Source organism: Ochotona curzoniae, unplaced genomic scaffold, assembly GCF_017591425.1.
Source record: "Ochotona curzoniae isolate NIBS_2020 unplaced genomic scaffold, NIBS_Ocur_1.0 contig_64, whole genome shotgun sequence".
NCBI lineage: Eukaryota > Metazoa > Chordata > Mammalia > Lagomorpha > Ochotonidae > Ochotona > Ochotona curzoniae.
In genome coordinates, this window is record NW_024466502.1 from 45,826,530 (window position 1) to 45,844,975 (window position 18,446).

General features: G+C 46.1%; 1 protein-coding gene across 14 annotated transcripts in view; it reads right to left on the reverse strand.

Annotated features, from left to right (window-relative positions):
* RCBTB1 (RCC1 and BTB domain containing protein 1) overlaps window positions 1-18,446 on the reverse strand; it is a 67,182-nt gene that overhangs the window by 22,244 nt on the left and 26,492 nt on the right. For 6 of the 14 annotated variants that reach the window (XM_040991432.1, XM_040991445.1, XM_040991430.1 and 3 more), the window contains 8 exons: window positions 17,625-17,670; window positions 17,029-17,195; window positions 16,556-16,706; window positions 10,974-11,140; window positions 6,717-6,875; window positions 3,031-3,138; window positions 2,507-2,649; window positions 1,434-1,624 (listed from right to left, as the gene is read on the reverse strand). In XM_040991432.1, coding sequence (XP_040847366.1) covers window positions 1,434-1,624; window positions 2,507-2,649; window positions 3,031-3,138; window positions 6,717-6,875; window positions 10,974-11,140; window positions 16,556-16,706; window positions 17,029-17,154 — 1,045 coding nt within the window. In that variant the 5' untranslated portion in view covers window positions 17,155-17,195; window positions 17,625-17,670. Of the gene's footprint in view, window positions 1-1,433; window positions 1,625-2,506; window positions 2,650-3,030; window positions 3,139-6,716; window positions 6,876-10,973; window positions 11,141-16,555; window positions 16,707-17,028; window positions 17,199-17,624; window positions 17,671-18,446 lie in introns of all 14 variants that reach the window. The other 8 variants (XM_040991431.1, XM_040991437.1, XM_040991438.1 and 5 more) reach the window with 3 other exon arrangements.

The window sequence follows — 18,446 nt, forward strand, 5'->3', positions numbered from 1 at the left end:
GCCCAAAGGGCAGGCCTGTGACCTCTCTCCCATCTGACAAACAGTTCTTCGGTCAACTTTCCTCTCCATGCAAGCGGCTGCAAATGACCTCACCCCCTCCTCTGGCCGCTTCTGGTGACAAGCATCCCACCTCCTTTCAGAAACAGTCCTCAGAGGTGTGACTTCACCTGACTTTCTAACACAGCTGAGATTACAAGTAGAGGAAGAACACACTTTTGACTTTGAGCAGGTGCAAGGGACAGATCTAGGAGACACAGTCAATGACAAGTTTTTTCTAAAGTTTTTTTTTTTAATGTTCAAAATACTAGGACAAAGTTCTGGCAGGGAACTCTCTGCCCCTGCAAGATGCAAAAAGCTGAGGAAAACTTAACACCAGGCCCAGGTTGGTATGCAGAAGTCTGAAAATAAGAGCAGATGTGCCTTGGCTATGCATGATGTGTGTGTGTGTGTGTGTGTGTGTGTGTGTGTGTGTGTGTGTATACAGCTACACAGTCCTATGCAATGAACTGAAGTCTTCCTAACTCTGATTATTCACTGGAAAAAAAAATTGTATTACAGCTTAAAAAAAATTCCAGCAAACTGAATTTAGAGGCAATTTAACTTAACTCTCTTTGAACACACTTTGGTCTCTGTCACTATATCTGATGGTGCCCACGCACACATAAGAAGGCCACTGATGAGCAAGTCGAATGCCCTGTCAAGAACTACATCATGACCCACCTGCTCCCCCGCTTACAAACAGAATAACTTAGAAGAAACACACTGCGAAAAAACAGGAATGAACTAGAAACAGAATATTGAGGTCATCCTGTTTATGGCTACTCAGCTTCAGAACATTTAAGGCATCTTCACATTTTTAATTAATCAGGGACCCTGAAGACAATATTCACCCAACACAAATGAGTGTCTGTAACAATGAAATAGACCAAGTGCACTCTAAGGAGGTGTTAGAGCATCAGCGAGTCACAAAAGCAAATACAGTCCTGACTGCCGGCACAGCGTGCACGTGCCTCGGGGAAAGCAGCCGGCCACGAGACGGCGGCTCCTGCCGGATTCCACCCAGCCACCCTATCCAGGGCAAGAAACGCTCAGAACAGAGAGCGGGACTGCGGAACCGAGCGCAGCGGAGGATCAAAGTGATTTGGAACGTGACACAAAACAGTTGTGCAATACGGTGAATTCACTAAATTGAACATTCTAAATTTTATGTTCTATGAATTTGGGCTCAATTAAAATAAAAGCACTTAGGGAGAAAATTATCAATCTGTGGGAATATCTCATTACCTATGACTGCACCTGAGTACACACAACTGATCTGGGTTATCATATCTAAGCCAGTGGAGAGTAAGATGTTCCAGAACCCAAAGAGCCCACAGGCAGCCAGTGTGTAGGAAAGCCAGTCAGGGAACAGTAGTCTCCCTGAGCATTCTCACCCACAGAGAGCAGGCGCCAGGAGACGGCGGGCGTGGCGAAGCAGGCGAAGACGTCGTCGGTGCAGGAGAAGTGGGTGAGGTGAGGCAGGATCACCGACTGGCCCCGGCACTGGCCCCACATGTACACGTGCCCGCCCTGGGTCTTGGCGGCGGACGTGTGCGCAGAGTGGCAGGCTGCGATCTCCACTACCCTGAAATTGTAAGAATACAGGTCAGTTTTTACAATGACAGCATACAATGCAAGGTAATTAAAAAGTTCAGGCTTGCAACATCTCAAACTATCACTATCTCTCTCTCTTTCCAGGACCCAAAGACATGAGCTACCAAGGCATACTGACCAAATCACATAAGATTAAGGCACCCAGATTACCCTCACTTCCATGCCAGGTGCTATTGGGGACAACTTGGGAAAACAGAACAGAAACCAAGGTAAGGGAGGACAGTGGCAACTGACAAAACATTGACTGTTCTGGAGGCTTAAATGGCAGCAAGAAACACTAGGGCTGTCCTCATCATTCCATTTCTTCATCCAAACTCTCTCTCCTCCCCTACCAGCACTCAGAACACTGGTCTAGGGTCATGGAGCCTGAACGTTGCTCTCTGAAGGCAAGCTTACCCCAACTCCCTGCTTTCTTCACTTTGCTTCTTAGGGTCCCAAATCAGATGTCAACACTCCAGGACTTGGTAAAAAAAAACATTACTGTCTGGGCATCTCTTTCAATAATATGCATTAAGCCAGTCACAGCTACACAGAAAATGCCCTTTTCAGAGCAGATTTTAGATAATAGGTCTTTCAGCAGGCTCCAAGGCAAGTGTGTACCACACTGTGAACTTCAGCATGGTCAGAGACCCAGACTGACTTCCTACTAGGGAGGGCAGCACCAGATCTGCTGGAATTATGCCATGACATGTTTGTGCCTCCTGCCCATAGGCGGGCAATGCCCAATACTGCCCAGCTCACAGTTTCATGTTCCTTATGGTTAGTACTCAAATTCTCTGGTTCAAACAGAGCACATCAATAAAACACAATGGTCACAACACCCAGTCCCCAGTCCACAGCTCAGCCACGTTACCTTTCCTTCTCCACCATGATGTGTGCTGGGCTTAGCAGGTTATTTTTATTGCCAGTTCCCAGCTGCCCATACGTGTTAGCTCCCCAGGCATAGAGCAAGCCCTCGTCTGTTAGTGCTAGGGTATGTGCATAGCCGCAGACAATCTGCAAGTAAACACAAATGGTTACCGTTACCAAGAAGACAGGAAAGGCAGAGAGGGCAACACCTAACAGAGTACAGCCAGCTTCTGCAGGAGACTCAGTTCTCACCAGGCAGGGGCTAACACTTGCCAGAACGTTAACAACAGCATCAGGAAAGCCTACAGCTTGGAGGCCTGGATTTACTCATCAAACCTGGTGTGCAACCACCAGGGGCTACCGCCCACTTCTCTTGGGCAGTGGGGGAAGACAGGCACAGTACTAACTGTGGATGCAAAGGCACAGGCTGCTATGACGAGACTGCTGGAGGAGTTACTCTCCAGGACATCGGAGTCAACACAGGACAGACAGACGGGGCTCAGCTAGCCAAAAGGCCACCACACGTACCTGGTTCACACACACGCTGTGCAGAGCTGCCACACGCACAGGTGTCAGCTGATTGCCATTGTTGCCCAAGCCCAGCTGACCGTTGCCATTGTAGCCCCAAGCATACACCTTAGAAGAGAAAGGGAGAAAACCAAAGTTGACAACACAGCCCCTCCAAACAAACCAGACAATTCCAACACAAACACACTACTAGTACACAGGATCCTACAAACGATCTCCCAACAGGAGGTATTTTCAGCAAGGATCCCATAAATTGGGGCCACTTCCTACTCTGCAATTTAGTAGCTGGATATCCTTGGGCAAGTCATATTCACTCTGTTTTCTTACCTGAAGAAGCAAGCAGAGGTACCCCAGCAGTTATTAAGCACTTACTGTACACACCAGGACTCCATGAGAGATGCTAGGAAGAGTCTGCCCACAGTTTAACAGGGGAAAGGGACATTGGCAAATCGGCAAGTGCTGTGATGCAGATATAACCAAGGTAGCCCAGAAACAGTGAGGAAGAGGGATTTAGTTCTAGTAGCAATACTTAGATCTGAGTTGGAGGATGAGCATGGGTAATGGGCTACAGAAGATACGGAAGGTAAGGAGGGTACCTAGCACACACATCGGGAGCACAGCAAGCAAAGCGGCAAGGGCCAGGGCCAGGGGACACAGGGACAAAACATTTGGGAAGAGTGAACCCCATCTATGAATTTTACACTGAGACATTTCAAACCAGACACACATTAATTATATTCACATTTCTGAAAGGCCCTGTTGGCTGAGTTCTGAAGGACAGGGACATACACACAGACTAGAGGTGGGAAAGCCAGCGTAGGTGACAACACCTCCCATCAGCACACAGGCAAGTGTTGACGAGGTGCTAAGCTTAGGAAGACCTGTGGGTCAGGAGAGGGGATGACAGCCAAGGGGTTCCGTGGAAAGTCACAGAATGAGGTGCTGCCGGGTACTGTTCTGGACCATCCGCTCAAAGTGATAGAGCTGGTGTAGTTTTCACATGTGGAAGGTTTCTGGGAGACACAGAGGAAGTATGGACCAGGAAGAAACAAGCCAGACTACTTCAGATGAGAAATCTGAACCTGTGGAGGATCGCAAACAGCGGGGCAAAGATCTCCTAGTGAGAGATGGGAGAAAAAAGTCTAACAGGCAAGAACTTTTTGGAGAAAAATTTGGCAAGTCTTATCAACTTTAAATGGCATAGTTCTTGACCCAGAAATTCTATTTCTGGAGATTCAATCAGTAGACATATTTGCATAAGTTACAAGAATAAACAGAATAACACCAGATCAGCACAACATTGTTCACCAAAGTAAGAAAAAAAATTAAACGACTGAAACGTCCATCAGTGGGGTCCTGGATGTGGGTCAGAGGAATTAAACTAAAGAACCTTTGTGGCAACACCACATGAATTTTTAATGAATGTTTAAGAACAGATGCAGACAGAAAATGAACTGTCAAGTGGGGGAGGCGGAAGCAAGTTGCAGAACAGCAGAGAACAGTCTGATCAGCCCAGGTTTATAGAACAGTGAATGATATCCAGCCCTACAGAACTGTTCACAGGGGGAGAAAGTCCAGAAGATTCTGTATCAAACTAATAACAAGACTGGCGTAAAGGTATTCACTTTTTACTATATGCTTGTTTTTTAAGGATTTGCATAATGTAGTGGTTATTATGTTGGCTCACACACAAAAGATACCTGGTTCAAAACCAGCCCAAAACTTGCTTTTTAAAAATAAAGGAAGGGGACCAGCATTGAGACCTAACAGCACCAGCACTGACCCCAGCATCCCATTCTACTTCTGATCCAGCTCCCCGCCAATGGCCTGGAACAAGCAGTAGAATAAGGTCTAAGTGTCTGGGCCTAGGCCACTCATGTGGCAGAAAAGCCAGCTGAGGCTCACAGCTTTACCTGGCCCACCACTAACCACTGCAGCTATCTAGAGAATGAAAAAGTGGATGAAAGATCTCTTCATCCTTCTTACTCTTTCAAAATAATTAAAAAAAAATTAGAATGTGGGGCACGGCGGCATGGCCTAGTGGCTAAAGTCCTCACCTTGAATGCGCTGGGGTCCCATAAGGGCACCGGTTCTAATCCTGGCAGCTCCGCTTCCCATCCAGCTCCCTGCTTGTGGCCTGGGAAAGCAGTCGAGGACAGCCCAATGCTTTGGGACCCTGCACCCGTGTGGGATACCTGGAAGAGGCTCCTGGTTCCTGGCTTTGGATCAGCATAGCAGCGGCCGTTGGGCTCACTTGGGGAGTGAATCATTAGATGGAAGATCTTCCTCTCTGTCTCTCCTCCTCTCTGTATATATCTGACTTTCCAATAAATAAATAAATCTTTTTTAAAAAATTAGAATGCGAAAACAATAGATGAGTAATCCAAGAAATTCTGGAGTAACCCAGGATGCTATTACAGCAGATTGAACAAACAAGCTATCATGGATGAGCACTCACAGGATGTCACAGCATCCTGGTACCCCACTGCAGGATGCCAGAGCATCAGTGGCCAGAGAGATAACTTTAACTTCCTCGCACTAAGACATGCATGGGTGCTAATAAACCTATTTTAGTACAAACTGCAACTGGAAGTAATTTTAGACAAATAAACATCAGTTTAAAGGGGATCACAGTAGATGGTTAATTTAGGGTTTTGCTGTTGTTGTTCTAATGTAATTAACAATCATGACAAACGAAAAATTATTTTGCAAGTTCCTCTTATTCCCATAAACAATTATTTAAGACACAGGGTGGGGATGAAGGTGAAGGGCTGGTGTTGTGGCACAGTGGGTTAAACTGTGGCCTACAATGCCAGCATCTTACATTGGAGTGCTGGTCCTCTTCCAGGGTTGCTTCACTTCCAACCCAGATCCCAGCTGACGCACCTGGGAAGGAGTAAGGGATGGCCAAAAGTAGCTGGAGCCCCGCATCCACACAGGAGATGTGGATGGAGATTCAGTCTCCTGGCCTTGCTGCACCTCCTGGGCCAGACTTGCTGGGGAGCAAACGAGCGGATAAAGGTCTCCCCATCTCTCTAACTACTCTGCTTTCGGAAGAAATGAATCTTAGAAAAAAAAATTGACCATGACACAAGTAGTTTTACAAAGATGTCAACAGCTGACTTGAAAGAACACACAGCTTTTTCCTGGGATGAAAAAATTAATATCAAACTCTGTAATTCATTATATTAGATCCCCAATACCCGACCAGTTATCGAATGAAAGTTTAATAAGCTGCCACCTGCAATACTGGCATCTCATAAGGGTACCAGTTTGAGTCCCAGCTGTTCTTTTTTTTTTTTTTTATGCAATTCCCTGCTAGTAGACACAGGAAAGAAATAGAGACTGGCCCAAGTGCTTGGGCCTCTGCACCCACATGGTAAACCAGAGAAAATTCCTGGCTTCAGACCTGCTGGGTCCAGGCCACTGTGGCCATTTAGAGTGACCTTCTCAGAGGATGGAAGGTCTCTCCCTCTTTAACTCTGCCTTTCAAATAAATGAATCTTAAAAAAAAGAAAGCCATCCTAATGAGCAGTGACCAACTAACCACGGATGGGGTTAGCAAGGCAAAGCCCTCCTTCCACAAAGTGAGAAAGTGCATACACCCCCTCCCGTGAAAAAACTGAACTTTCACCAAAAAAAGGAGGCAGCCAGGGAGAGGGGCAATACATGGAAAGAACACTCACCTCTCCATTGTCCAGAACAGCCATGGAGGAAGTCTGACCACAGGCAATGCCGACTACCCGCTTGATGTGTAAACAGTTGGTGACTTTGCGAGGAGTTGGCTGATTGGCTGTGGACCCTGACCCCACCTGGCCACAGTTGTTGTAGCCCCAGGCAAATACCTGCACAAAAGAAGGGGGAAAGAACTGTTAGGGTGAAAATTCTATCTCTGAAACAAGCAAGCAAGCCAAAAAAAAAAACTCACTCAATAGGTACTTAACAATGCTTCTGATGGATTAACGAAGGCAATGTTAAGCAAGCATTCAGGAGACACCATCGCAGCAAGTCATACGGTCCTTTCTAAAGAAGCAGTACTTATGCACAATTTTCACGCACAAATCAAGCATAAGTAAGCTTCAACACACTGGACGTAGAAATCACAACCAAAAAATATTTCAGAGAAATGAACATCAGGTCAAAGGTAAATGGTTCTCAAAGCTGCATGTATATTCACTAACCTACTCAACCCTCACAGTAATCCTACGGGGTAGTTCATATCATCCCTTTCACATACAGAAACTGAAAGGCAGAGGTCAAGTGCTCCACAGTTAGCAAGTAGTAAACTTAAACCCATGGATCTAGCAGCATCTTTCACTGCTACACTGCAGCGTGTAGCCATGGCAACTGAGAGCCTTTCACCAAGCTCACCTGAAAATCACATTATGAAAAAACTATGCATAGATTTTTTTCATAACTTTATGTCACAAAAAAATTTTCACTCTTTTTTCCCATGACCTTTCTGAGGTACTCACTTGGAAATTTTTTATTCTGGGAACAGCAGGAAATAAAGCACGTATCACTTTATATGTAAGTGACAAAATCTTTTCAATGTTTCAGGCACAAATACACATTGTTTTTCATAGAGGTATCTCTAAGCATCTTCTGCTTGTGCCCATCTTACTCTGCAACCCCTGGGCAATGTAGAACCTTTGCCAATTTCAGTATCTTATCAATCAACCCCAGTCCTGGCAATGCTGGGGAGACATTATGTCCCCACAGAAACAACACTGGATCAGTTCTCCTCTGCTGCCTGTCAGCATCAAACAGTTCCCTCATCTGCACTTACACCTGCTTTTCTTTTGTTATCTCCCATACCCCAAGAGCAGACTTCTCACGGACGGACGGATGGATGCACACTCAACTCAGCTGAAAACTTAACCAAGAGATGAAAACTGGAAAACCAAACACTACTCCTGGTTAATCAAACTGATTTTCTTGAACAGGAGCATAACCAGCGAAGAACCAGGGTGGAGCGTTGGCAATGGAGGAAGTAGGTCTCCAACACGAGGAGGATTTGCAAGGTCCCACCCCGACCGCTGGCCTCACACTTGCCCATTCCTCATTCATCCTAAGGGTGGCCTCCATATTTCCCTTCCTCTATCAGCACAGAGGTTACATGTCTGATCCTGCACAGAGCAGAAACAAAATAAACAAATGATGTCTTAAAACAAGACAGGCCCTGGAAACCTTTACAAAATCCATAAACGAGAGGCTTCTCACAGTTACGAAAGAAATAATATTCAACAATTTCTCAGTACATTCATATGAATATTTAGTCTAATGCACAAATTTAGCACAACTATCAAAATTAGTACATGCCTTAGGCTGAAATGAAGCAACAAACCAAATTACACAAATTAGCAAATTCTAATTTCAACAGTCACTTTTCTAGCATTTCTTCTCAAATATCCCAGATTCCCTCGCAACGCTGCTGCCTTTTATTTAAAAATGGGTACTGTAGGCCCAGTGCGATGGCGTAGTGGCTAAAGTCCTCCCCGTGAATGCACCAGTACCCAATATGGGCACTGATTCATATTCTGGCTGTTCTGCTTCCCTTCCAGCATTCTTCCTGTGGCCTGGAAGAGCAGTGGAGGATGGCCCAAAGCCTTGGGACCCTGTACTCACGTCACCCATGTGGGAGACCTACAGGAGGTTCCAATCTCCTGGCTTCAGATCAGCTTAGCTCTGGCCATTGCAGCCACTCAGGGAGTACATCTGTTGATGAAAGATCTTTTTCCCTGTATCTCCTTCTCTCTGTATATCTGCCTTTCCAATAATAGAAATAAATCTTAAAAACAAAAATGGGAACTGTAGGGACCAATGTTGTGGCACAGAGTTAAGCTGCCAGCTGCAATGCCAGCAAAACCATGTGGGAACTAGTTCATATCCTGGCTGTTTTCATTTCCAACCCAGCTCCCTGCTAATGCACTTGGGAAAGCAGCCTATGATGAACCAACTCGCATCCCCTGTAGTCACATGGGAGACCTGGATAGAGTTCCAGGCTCTCCGCTTTGCCTGAGCCAGCACGAGCCTTTGTAGCCATCTGGGGAGCCAACCAGCAGAGGAACGACCTATCACTCCCTCTGTAATGCTTTCAAGCAATCTTTTAAAATTAATAACTACATAGGGACTGTACAGGGCTAGTGCTTAGCCTACAAGGTAAGTCTCAAGTTAAGAGGCCGGCATCCCATATTTGAGTGCTAGGATGGATCCCCTCTCTGGAGAACAATGCAGATGCTCAGGTAACGGGGCTAGGAGGTGCTCCTGGTTCCTGGCTTCAGCACATCTGGGGCTGGGAATATCTGGAGAGTGAATCAGTTGAAGAAAGTGCTGTCCCTTAAAGATTTAAAAAAATAAAAACAAAGGGAGACCATAGTTATACTAGCAGAGAGTGGATTCAGGGCATGAGGCCTGTGTGTGCACTAGGCCTGGCCCCACCTCATTCCACCCAGGAGATCCCAATACTTCTGGACACTCTGTTTCTTCATCTATCACTTGTCTTCCTTAGCCAATTAACCATATCACACTGAAGACTTTAAGCAGGGGTACAATACAATCTAATCACACTTTAGAAATCATCTGGGGTACGAAGAGACCTGGAAGAAGCTCCAGGCTCCTGGCTTCAGAACTGCTCAGCTCCAGCTGTTACAGCCACTTGAGTGAATCAGTGGACAGAAGATCTTCCTCTCTCTCTCTCCTTGTCTCTGTATTTCCGCCTTTCCAATAAAAATAAACCTTTCAAAAAAAAAAAAAAAGAAGAAGAAAAATCATCTCAGGGCCAAGCATGATGGCTGATGGAACAGTGGCTAAATCTCAGCCTTGCAAGTGCTGGCATCCCATATGGGTGCCAGTTCACGTCCCAGCTGCTCCACTTCCAGCTCCCTGCCTGTGGCCTGGGAAAATAGTAGAGGACGGCCCAAAGTCATGAGACCCTGTACCCATGTGGGAGACCCAGAACAAACTCCTTCCTCCTGGCTTCAGATTGACTCAGCTTTGGCCATTGTGGCCACACTGGGAGTGAAGCAGCTGATGGAATATTTCTCTCTGTATCCCCTTCTCTCTGTAAATCTGCATTTTCAGTAAAAATAAGTTTTTAACAAAAAGAGAAAGAGAGAGAGAGAGAGATAGGGAAAAGAAGGGATGGAAAAGGAAAAAATCATGAGCAAAGGGACAGCCTGGTCTTGTGGCTGTCTAATCCTCCACCTGTGGAGCAGGCAACCCACAGAGGCACCAGCTTGTGTCCTGGCTGCTCCACTTCCCATCCAGCTCCCTGCTTGTGGCCTGGGAAAGCAGTCGAGGATGGCCCAAAGCTTTGGGATCCTGCACCCACATGGGAGACCTGGAAGAGGCTCCTGGTTCCTGGCTCTACATTGTTGCAGCTCTGGCCATTGCAATGACTTGGGGAGTCAATCATCACATGGATGATCTTCCTCTCTGTCTCTCCTCCTCTCTCTATGTATCTGACTTTCTAATAAAAATAAATAAGTATCTAAGAAAATGCAATTCAGTGCCCATCAATGAAAGAATGGACAAAATGGAGACTACATGCAATTGGACAGCAATCAGCCTTAAAAAGAAAGCAGATCATGTCACACACTATAGCATGGATGGACCTTGAAGAGATCAGTCTAAGTGAAATAAGCCACTTATCAGAAGATAAACACTGTATGATTCCACTCAGCTGGTATCTAGAGTCATTAAACTCTACTACCATCAGAACAAAGTAGACTGCAGGTTGCCAGGGGCTAGTGAGAAGACAGACTGGAAAGCTGGTGCTTCATAGGTGCAGAATCTCACTTGTACAAGACGGAGTGGGTTCTGTGGATGCAATGGTTCTGGCTGTACAACAATGTTCTAATATCACTTACCCACAGATAAACCATGGATTATTTGTGTTTTACCACACTAACAATAACAAAGGGTAAAAGCATCACACTTACCTCTCCATCAGCTGCCAGAACCATTGAATGATGTGAGCCACAGGCTACTTCAACCACTTGCTTGATCAAAAGATTGGTACAGACTTGGATGGGAGCAATGCCTTGGTTGGTGGTCCCATTCCCCAGCTGGCTGTATCCATTGTGGCCCCAGGCATAAACCACTCCATCTGGACACACAAGGCACACAGAATGAGCTCCAACAAGAACTAACCTTATTTTCTTCCTAGACTTTGCATAACCTTCATTCAGCTCACAATGTCCCCTCATCTTTAAACAATAACCACTGATGGGGAATGAGGCGAGATGGAACAGAGAGCAAGATAGAGGCAAAAATTTGAGCAAAAGGACTTAGGAATAATGTAGAAGGAAGATTAGCTTTCGGTTCAAAAGTTCACAGTGGGTCAACAAGCAGACCACACAGCAAAGCACAACACTGATGTGTACCATTACTGTACCGGGCATGTCTCAGGGAACCCAAGGCACCTGTGTGAGTGAGGGTGTGTCACTCATGCAGTATAGAAGAAAGGCGTACATTGTTTGCAAGCAAAACAAAAGTTGGAGCACCTTTTAGGCAAACTAAGCAGCATAATCTGGCTGAATTCACTGTTTCCCATAAACCAACCATTTCTTCCACTATGCTTACTTATTCCAGAGTACAGCAAAGATGCTTATCCTTGCTTTACGACTTTTTTGATTTCTGGATGACTCAGTGGCCAGCATCTTCCATCAAGTGGCAGCTTCACTACCCTACTGTGGCTAGCTTTGGAAAATGTAACCAGGTCATTATAACGGATGCACAGTGAAACAGGACAGTGAAACACATAAGGTGCACGTGGCAAGGGGGGGGGTGGGCAAAGCATCCATGCTCTTATGTGGCCTGCCACCCTTGCAAGACTTCATGGACCCAGAAATCCCTCTGACCATTGTTAATCAACAGCTTTGAGGGATTCCAACAGGGGAACTTTCATGTTATGCACTTATTCCCACAGGATGCCTAGAAAAGAGCGCGAGTCTTCCTGAACCAATCTTCTCACTTTCCCCATGGGAACAAAGCATCCTGACCTGTTAGGAACAATCTAGATCTGGCAGCAAGGCCACCCCAGCACCACAGTGGACATCTGAGGGCTGTGGTCAGGCTGCTGGCTTGCTGGCGAGCGTCCCGAGCCTCAGCAGCTCTGCAGATCTGCTCCAAAAGATGACAGGCCAGGAAGACACAGGCACATCTAGGGAGCTGCTGACGGGTGTCTCGCCTGGTGCCCCACCAGAGGAAATTACACAAAGCATCACTAGGAAACTGCACGCTAGCACAGATGAGGTTAAAAGAGTACATAGATCATTATGTTAAAGTTACAGGAGGGTAAAGAGATGTTCAAACCTATGTAGATTTGTAAGCTTTTCAAACAATAGCAATAAAATGCTTCAAGTTACTTTGCGTCGTGACTCACTGGGAAGAAACAACGAAGAGGAGGAGCCTACCTTGAAGGCTCAACAGGCTAATTCCCCCCCTCAAAGTGCCAGCATTCCATATGGGCACCAGTTTGTGTCCCAGCTGTTCTACTTCCTAACTAGCTCCCTGCTTGTGGCATGGGAAAGTAGCAGAGGACGGCCCAAAGCCTTGGGGCCATGCACCCATGTGGGAGACCTGGAGGAAGAAACTCCTGGCTTCAGATTGGCTCAGCTCTGACCACTGAGGGAGTGAACCAGTAAGTGGAGAATCTTTTTCTGTCTCTTCTCTCTGTAAAATCTAACTTCCCAATAAAAATAAATTTCAAAGAAAAAATCAAGAGGAAAATCCTATTTTAAAAAAAAGACAACTAAGGGCCCGGCAGCATGGCCTAACGGCTACAGTCCTCACCTTGAATGTCGCAGGATCCCATATGGGTGCCGGTTCTAATCCTGGCAGCTCCACTTCCCATCCAGCTCCCTGCTTGTGGCCTGGGAAAGCAGTTGAGGACAGCCCAAAGCTTTGGGACCCTGCACCCGCGTGGGATACCCAGAAGAAGTTCCTGGCTCCTGGCTTTGGATCGGCGCAGTACCGGCCATTGTGCTCACTTGGGGACTGAATCATTGGACGAAGATATTCCTCCCTGTCTCTCCTCCTCTCTGTATATCTGACTTTCCAACAAAAATAAATAAATCTTAAAAAAAAAAAAAAACAACTAGCTTCAAAAATTAAGCCAGTGGGAAGTTTCTAACATTACTAATAGAATACGGACAGACAGTTCAGCCAGTCAATGGAAAGGAATGCTAACCCATGATGTAGGCCAATTGCATAGGAAAAGGAAACCTGCGACAGCTGATGGGAGAGGGACTCCCTACAAGTTTCAGGGAGATACCTGAACAGTCGGACTGAAGTCAGATTCATTCCTCTTACTGTACACTGTAAAAACTACTCACAGAGGGCCAGGCGCAGTAGCCTAGCAGCTAAAGTCCTCGCCTTGCATGCCCGGGATCCCATATGGTCACCAGTTCTAATCCCAGCAACCTGCTTCCCATCCAGCTCCCTGCTTGTGGCCTGGGAAAGCAGTCAAGGATGGCCCAAAGGCTTGGGACCCTGCACCAGCATGGGAGACCCGGAAAAGGCTCCTGACTTCAGATCAGCACTGGCCATTGTGGTCACTTGGGGAGAAAATGAGTAGGTGGAAGATCTCCCTCTCTGTGTCTCTCTTCCTCATTGATTTTCCAATAAAAATAAACAAATCTTTAAAAAAAAAACTATTCATAGAAACAAACTGAAAAAGGTATAAATATAAAGTCAGATTGGAACTATAAGACTATGTGACTTCTTTAATAATACAGGCATAGGGAAACCTTTCCCTATCTAAAAATTCAAAAGCAATAGTTAGACAAATCTAGTTACACTAAAATACACATGCATGTATTTATATACACATCTCACATGGAGGGGGGAAAAGGCCACCATGCACAAAGAAAAACTAAATACTGAGGAAAACATTTGTCATTTATAACACCAAGAGATAATCTCCCAAAAATAAGAGCAGTTCCTAAAAACAAACAAACAAAAAAACAAAAAAACCCAAGATTCTTACAGAATCATGAATTGACAGTTGGCACACAACCAGCTGTCAACTGGGGCCAGCAAGATGGTACAGCAAGTAAAGCTATGCCCATGACACCGGCATGCCATCATGGGTGCCATTTCAAACCCTGCTGCTCTACTTGCAACCCAGCTCCCTGTCAATGTGCCCAGGAAAGCAGAAGAGGGTCAAGTGCTGGGGCCCCTGCACCATGTGGAGCACCTAGAAGTTGTTCCTGGCTTCACACCCAGCCCAGCTCCAGCCACTGTGGCCATTTGGGGAGTGCACCAATGGACAGATGATTTGTCTCTTCCTGTCTACCATATAACTCTTTCAATTAAATAAATCTTTAAAAAGGAGAGGAGGAGCTTTTAGTCATATGAAAAGATGCTCAATCTCAACTTTTTTAAAATTCAGTTTTATTTTTAAAAGGAAAATTTACACAGAGGAGAGACATCACCATTCTACTGGCTCACTCCCTAAATGACCACATGAGCCAGAGCTGGGCTGACCCAAAGTCAGGAGTCAGGAGCTTCTTGCAGGTCTCCCACATGAGTACAAGGGCCCAAGAACTTGAACCATCCTCTGTTGCTTTCCGAGACCATAAGCAAGGAGCTGGATTGGAAACGGAGCAGCTGGGACTCAAACCAGGACTCATACAAGACGCTAGGACTCATACAAGATGCCAGCACTGCATGAGAGACTTAACCTAGCATACCACAGCGCTAGCCCCTCAACCTTAATGAGAAAAACACAAGTATCTTAACGTTACACAAGCCTGGGCTCCTCTCACTGAGACTGATCCAGTTACAACCAATGCTGAATGTCCACCTCATTAGTAAAACACCAATGCCCTGTTCCTCAAGCAGAACCACCAGCCACTTGGCACTGTGCTGGTTACAACGGACCTGTCCCATACAGGAAAGAGCAGCCATTGCGGAGGGCAAGGGAAGGGAGAATCTCCCAACCATTTGTTCACTCCCCATATGATCACAACACCAAGGGCTGAGCTGGGCCAGAGCCAGGATCCAGAACTCCACCCAGATCATGCACGTGGATGGCAGAGAACCAAGCTTTGAGCTACTACCTGCTGCTCCTCAGGACGCATTAACAGGGAGCTCATGGCAATATGGGACTCCAATCAGCACTCTGCAGTGAGATGCCGGTATCACAATCAACGGCTTAACCTTCTGTGCTACAACACCCACCCCCACAAACTTTAAGTGCCCTCACATAGGATACACATGAATACATGCATTATGCACATATAGCATGTTTAATGTCATAAAATGATCAAAGTTGATTTAAACACAAAGAAAAATATTCCCACAAAAAAGCTACTTAACACTTAAGATATTTTAAACTGAAAATTAACTCAAAAATATGTATTGTGTCTCCTCTCTGTAAATCTGCCTATCCAAGAAAAAATAAATCTTTAAAAAAATCATTACTTAAGGTCTCCACTGTGAAGAAAACCTGGAATTTATAGATACATTTTAGTGTTTCATTCTCTGACACACACACATTCACCTCTGTATTTTATGGCCCACAGTCAAGAAGTAGCTGAAGTAGCCATGTGATGAAAACCTTGAGTCCGCAGTCCCCAGCTGATGACAGCTGAGCCAGGAAGCAATGCAGCCTCAGTGTGAAAGAACCAGCACAACGCCAAAGGCATGACTGCACCACCCAAGCTCAACCAGTCAGGCTGCTACAAGGTAACCCCCCCTGCATCTGGCCTTCTCGGCTGAGACACAGGAGAACTTGGAATGGACTCAGACAGAAGTTGTGGCCAAGAGAAAAGCCAGATGGCCCAAGAGGCAGGTGAAGAACTTGGAATGGACTCAGATAGGAGTTGTGGCCAAGTGAAAAGCCAGACGCAGAGGTTTATGGACCAGGGTCCAGACACAGAAAGCCAGAGACACAGCAATGCTAGACAATACCCATCAGGCTGCTCTGTGAAAGCAAGTGCCAGAGCTCTCGCGCCTGAATCACAAAGGGAACAACTGGAGTTATGCACAGCCAACTTTCAAAGTGCTGGGGGCCCACAGTGCAAATCACATACCAAAGGAAACATGTCCACTTTCCCCAGCAGTGACGCCGGCAGAGAAAGGAGGACAAGAATCTCTCCATCTACATCCCCCCTTCCTTCCCAAGTGGCACCGACGTGAGGGCCAGGGCATTAACTAAGTTTTCTCAATTCAAGGCTCAGAAAGCACCAAAAGAAAGGAACACCAGTATTACCTGTATTCATAAAAGTGCCCCACAGAAACCTCCAGAGTTGCCAGACAACCACAAATCCACTGGGATACAGGGCGGGAAAAGACACTGCACCCCATCTTCCCAGTGCTGGTGTAGGACCTCGGCAGGCTGCCTACTTTGTAGGACCTCCCACGGGCTCAGCTGGATGGGTTTAGCTTCACCTGCCGTGAGTATTGCTCTTGGAAATGACCACCTGAAGTGAATTTTTCCATCTGCCCTCCTGCCCCTTCTAGCCTGGAACTGCCTGCTCCACTGGCCACGACCTGGAAGGCTGGATCTGCTTACCTTCGGTGCTGAGAAGAACGTGCGGCCCACTCCCATAACTAAGGCTTTTAATCTTCTTCCCACACAAGGCTTCCAGCTTCTTGGGTACAAGGGTACTCTGATTATCTCCAGTTCCTAGACAGTTACTGTAATTCAGTCCAAATACAAAGACCTGGAAAACAAGCAGTTTTGTCTGACTTGTTGGGCCTAAAACTCCATTAACAGATCTCTTCCCTGCTCTGAAAATAAGACTCACTTAAGGTTAAACTGATACTTTGGCAGGTAAGGGGCTGATGAAGCTGATAAAAGAGCAGCCTCTGCTCACCATTGCAGAACACTGACCTACCCAAAGAAACCTCAAACAGTACTAAGGGGCAAGATGCTGTGAACAGAGACCGAGAGAGAAGGTGTGCCACAGGCAGAGTTTTCTTAAACTTGGGATTCCCCTTTTCTCAGCCCAGCTCCAAAATAATGCCTCACCCCCACAGGCTCACCTCATCGTTGTCAGTGACGTACAAGGCTTCATTGGCAGAGGTGCCAAAGACACATGCTTTCCGGATCGAGGCGATCTCTTGAGGGGACAGCAGAGTGAAGATGGGCCACTTTCCCACATCCACCATGACTCTGGCTTCAAGCAAGTCCTACAAGTCAGCCAACATTTCTGCTGCAACAGAGAGTGCAGAGAAAACAGTTACACAGCCACAAGATTGACAATAAAGCAACTTCTTAATAAAAGCTAACAGAAAGGGCTGGCGCAACGGCTGAACTGGCTAATGCTCTGCCTGCAAGTGTCAGCATCCATATGGACACTGGTTCGTGTCGCAGATGCTATACTTCCTATCTAGCTCCTTGTTTATAGCCTGGGAAAGCAGTGGAAGATGGTCCAAAGCTTTGGGACCCCATACCCATATGGGAGACCTGGAGGTAGTTCTGGTTAATGCAGCCATTGACAGAGTGAACTAGAAGATGAAGATCTTCTCTCTCTTTCCTTTAACTCTGTAAAACTGACTTTCAAATAAAAATAAACACTTTAAGAAAGAAGCTAACCTTGGAACAAACCAACTACCTTTTGGCTAAATGGATCACGTACCTTCCCAAGCAATGGATCTAATCCTGCTTCCAGTCCTGGGCTTTGCCTGTAACAAGAGAACAAACAGCTAGAGCCAGTTTTCTGTCTTGCTCTCAGGCTAGTCAGTGCTGGTCTGCTACACCTATGCTCACATACAACACAACACAGAGAAGGGAGAGAAGGAGAGCTACCATGATACAAGCAGGGGCTCAAAGGTTTTTAGATGAAGGTCAAGGTGACAATACTTAGGCAGCCACACCCCAGCTAATGCTCAGCTAGGAATACATGTGTTTACCTCTGCTGACAGCTTTACAACACTTCCCCACACAATGAAACCTAAGCATATTATCAGGGCAAGAGGCTCTCAGTAAGTCGCAAGCATCAGAACCCACACTCTTTGCCACCACCTCGAGGACACACTCCAGTGGAAAATCACTGCCACACCAAGTCACCGGCAGTCAGCACAAGACAGGTCACAAAGAGTATGAACATCAAATTGACACCAGATTTTTCAATGGCAACAGTTTATGTAAGAAAACAACAGAACTATGTTTTTAAAATATTAAAAGAGAAAAATCACAGCTGTGTCCTTGTATCTAGCTCATCATTCAAAAACAAGGGCTTCACCTAGAAAGATATTTTATCGGACACAGAAGTCCTGATTTTTGACACAGACGCTGGAAACTGATTTTGAAACGGGCACAAGTGTGGACAGGATAGTGGAGCTGGGTGGGTTGAACTAGGCTTCAATGCTCATTGACATGTACGAGAGCTGAATGGGATGCATATTGGCAAGCACTGGAACCAGGGTAGGAGGCAGGCCTGGTGGGGGTTATTGCAGGC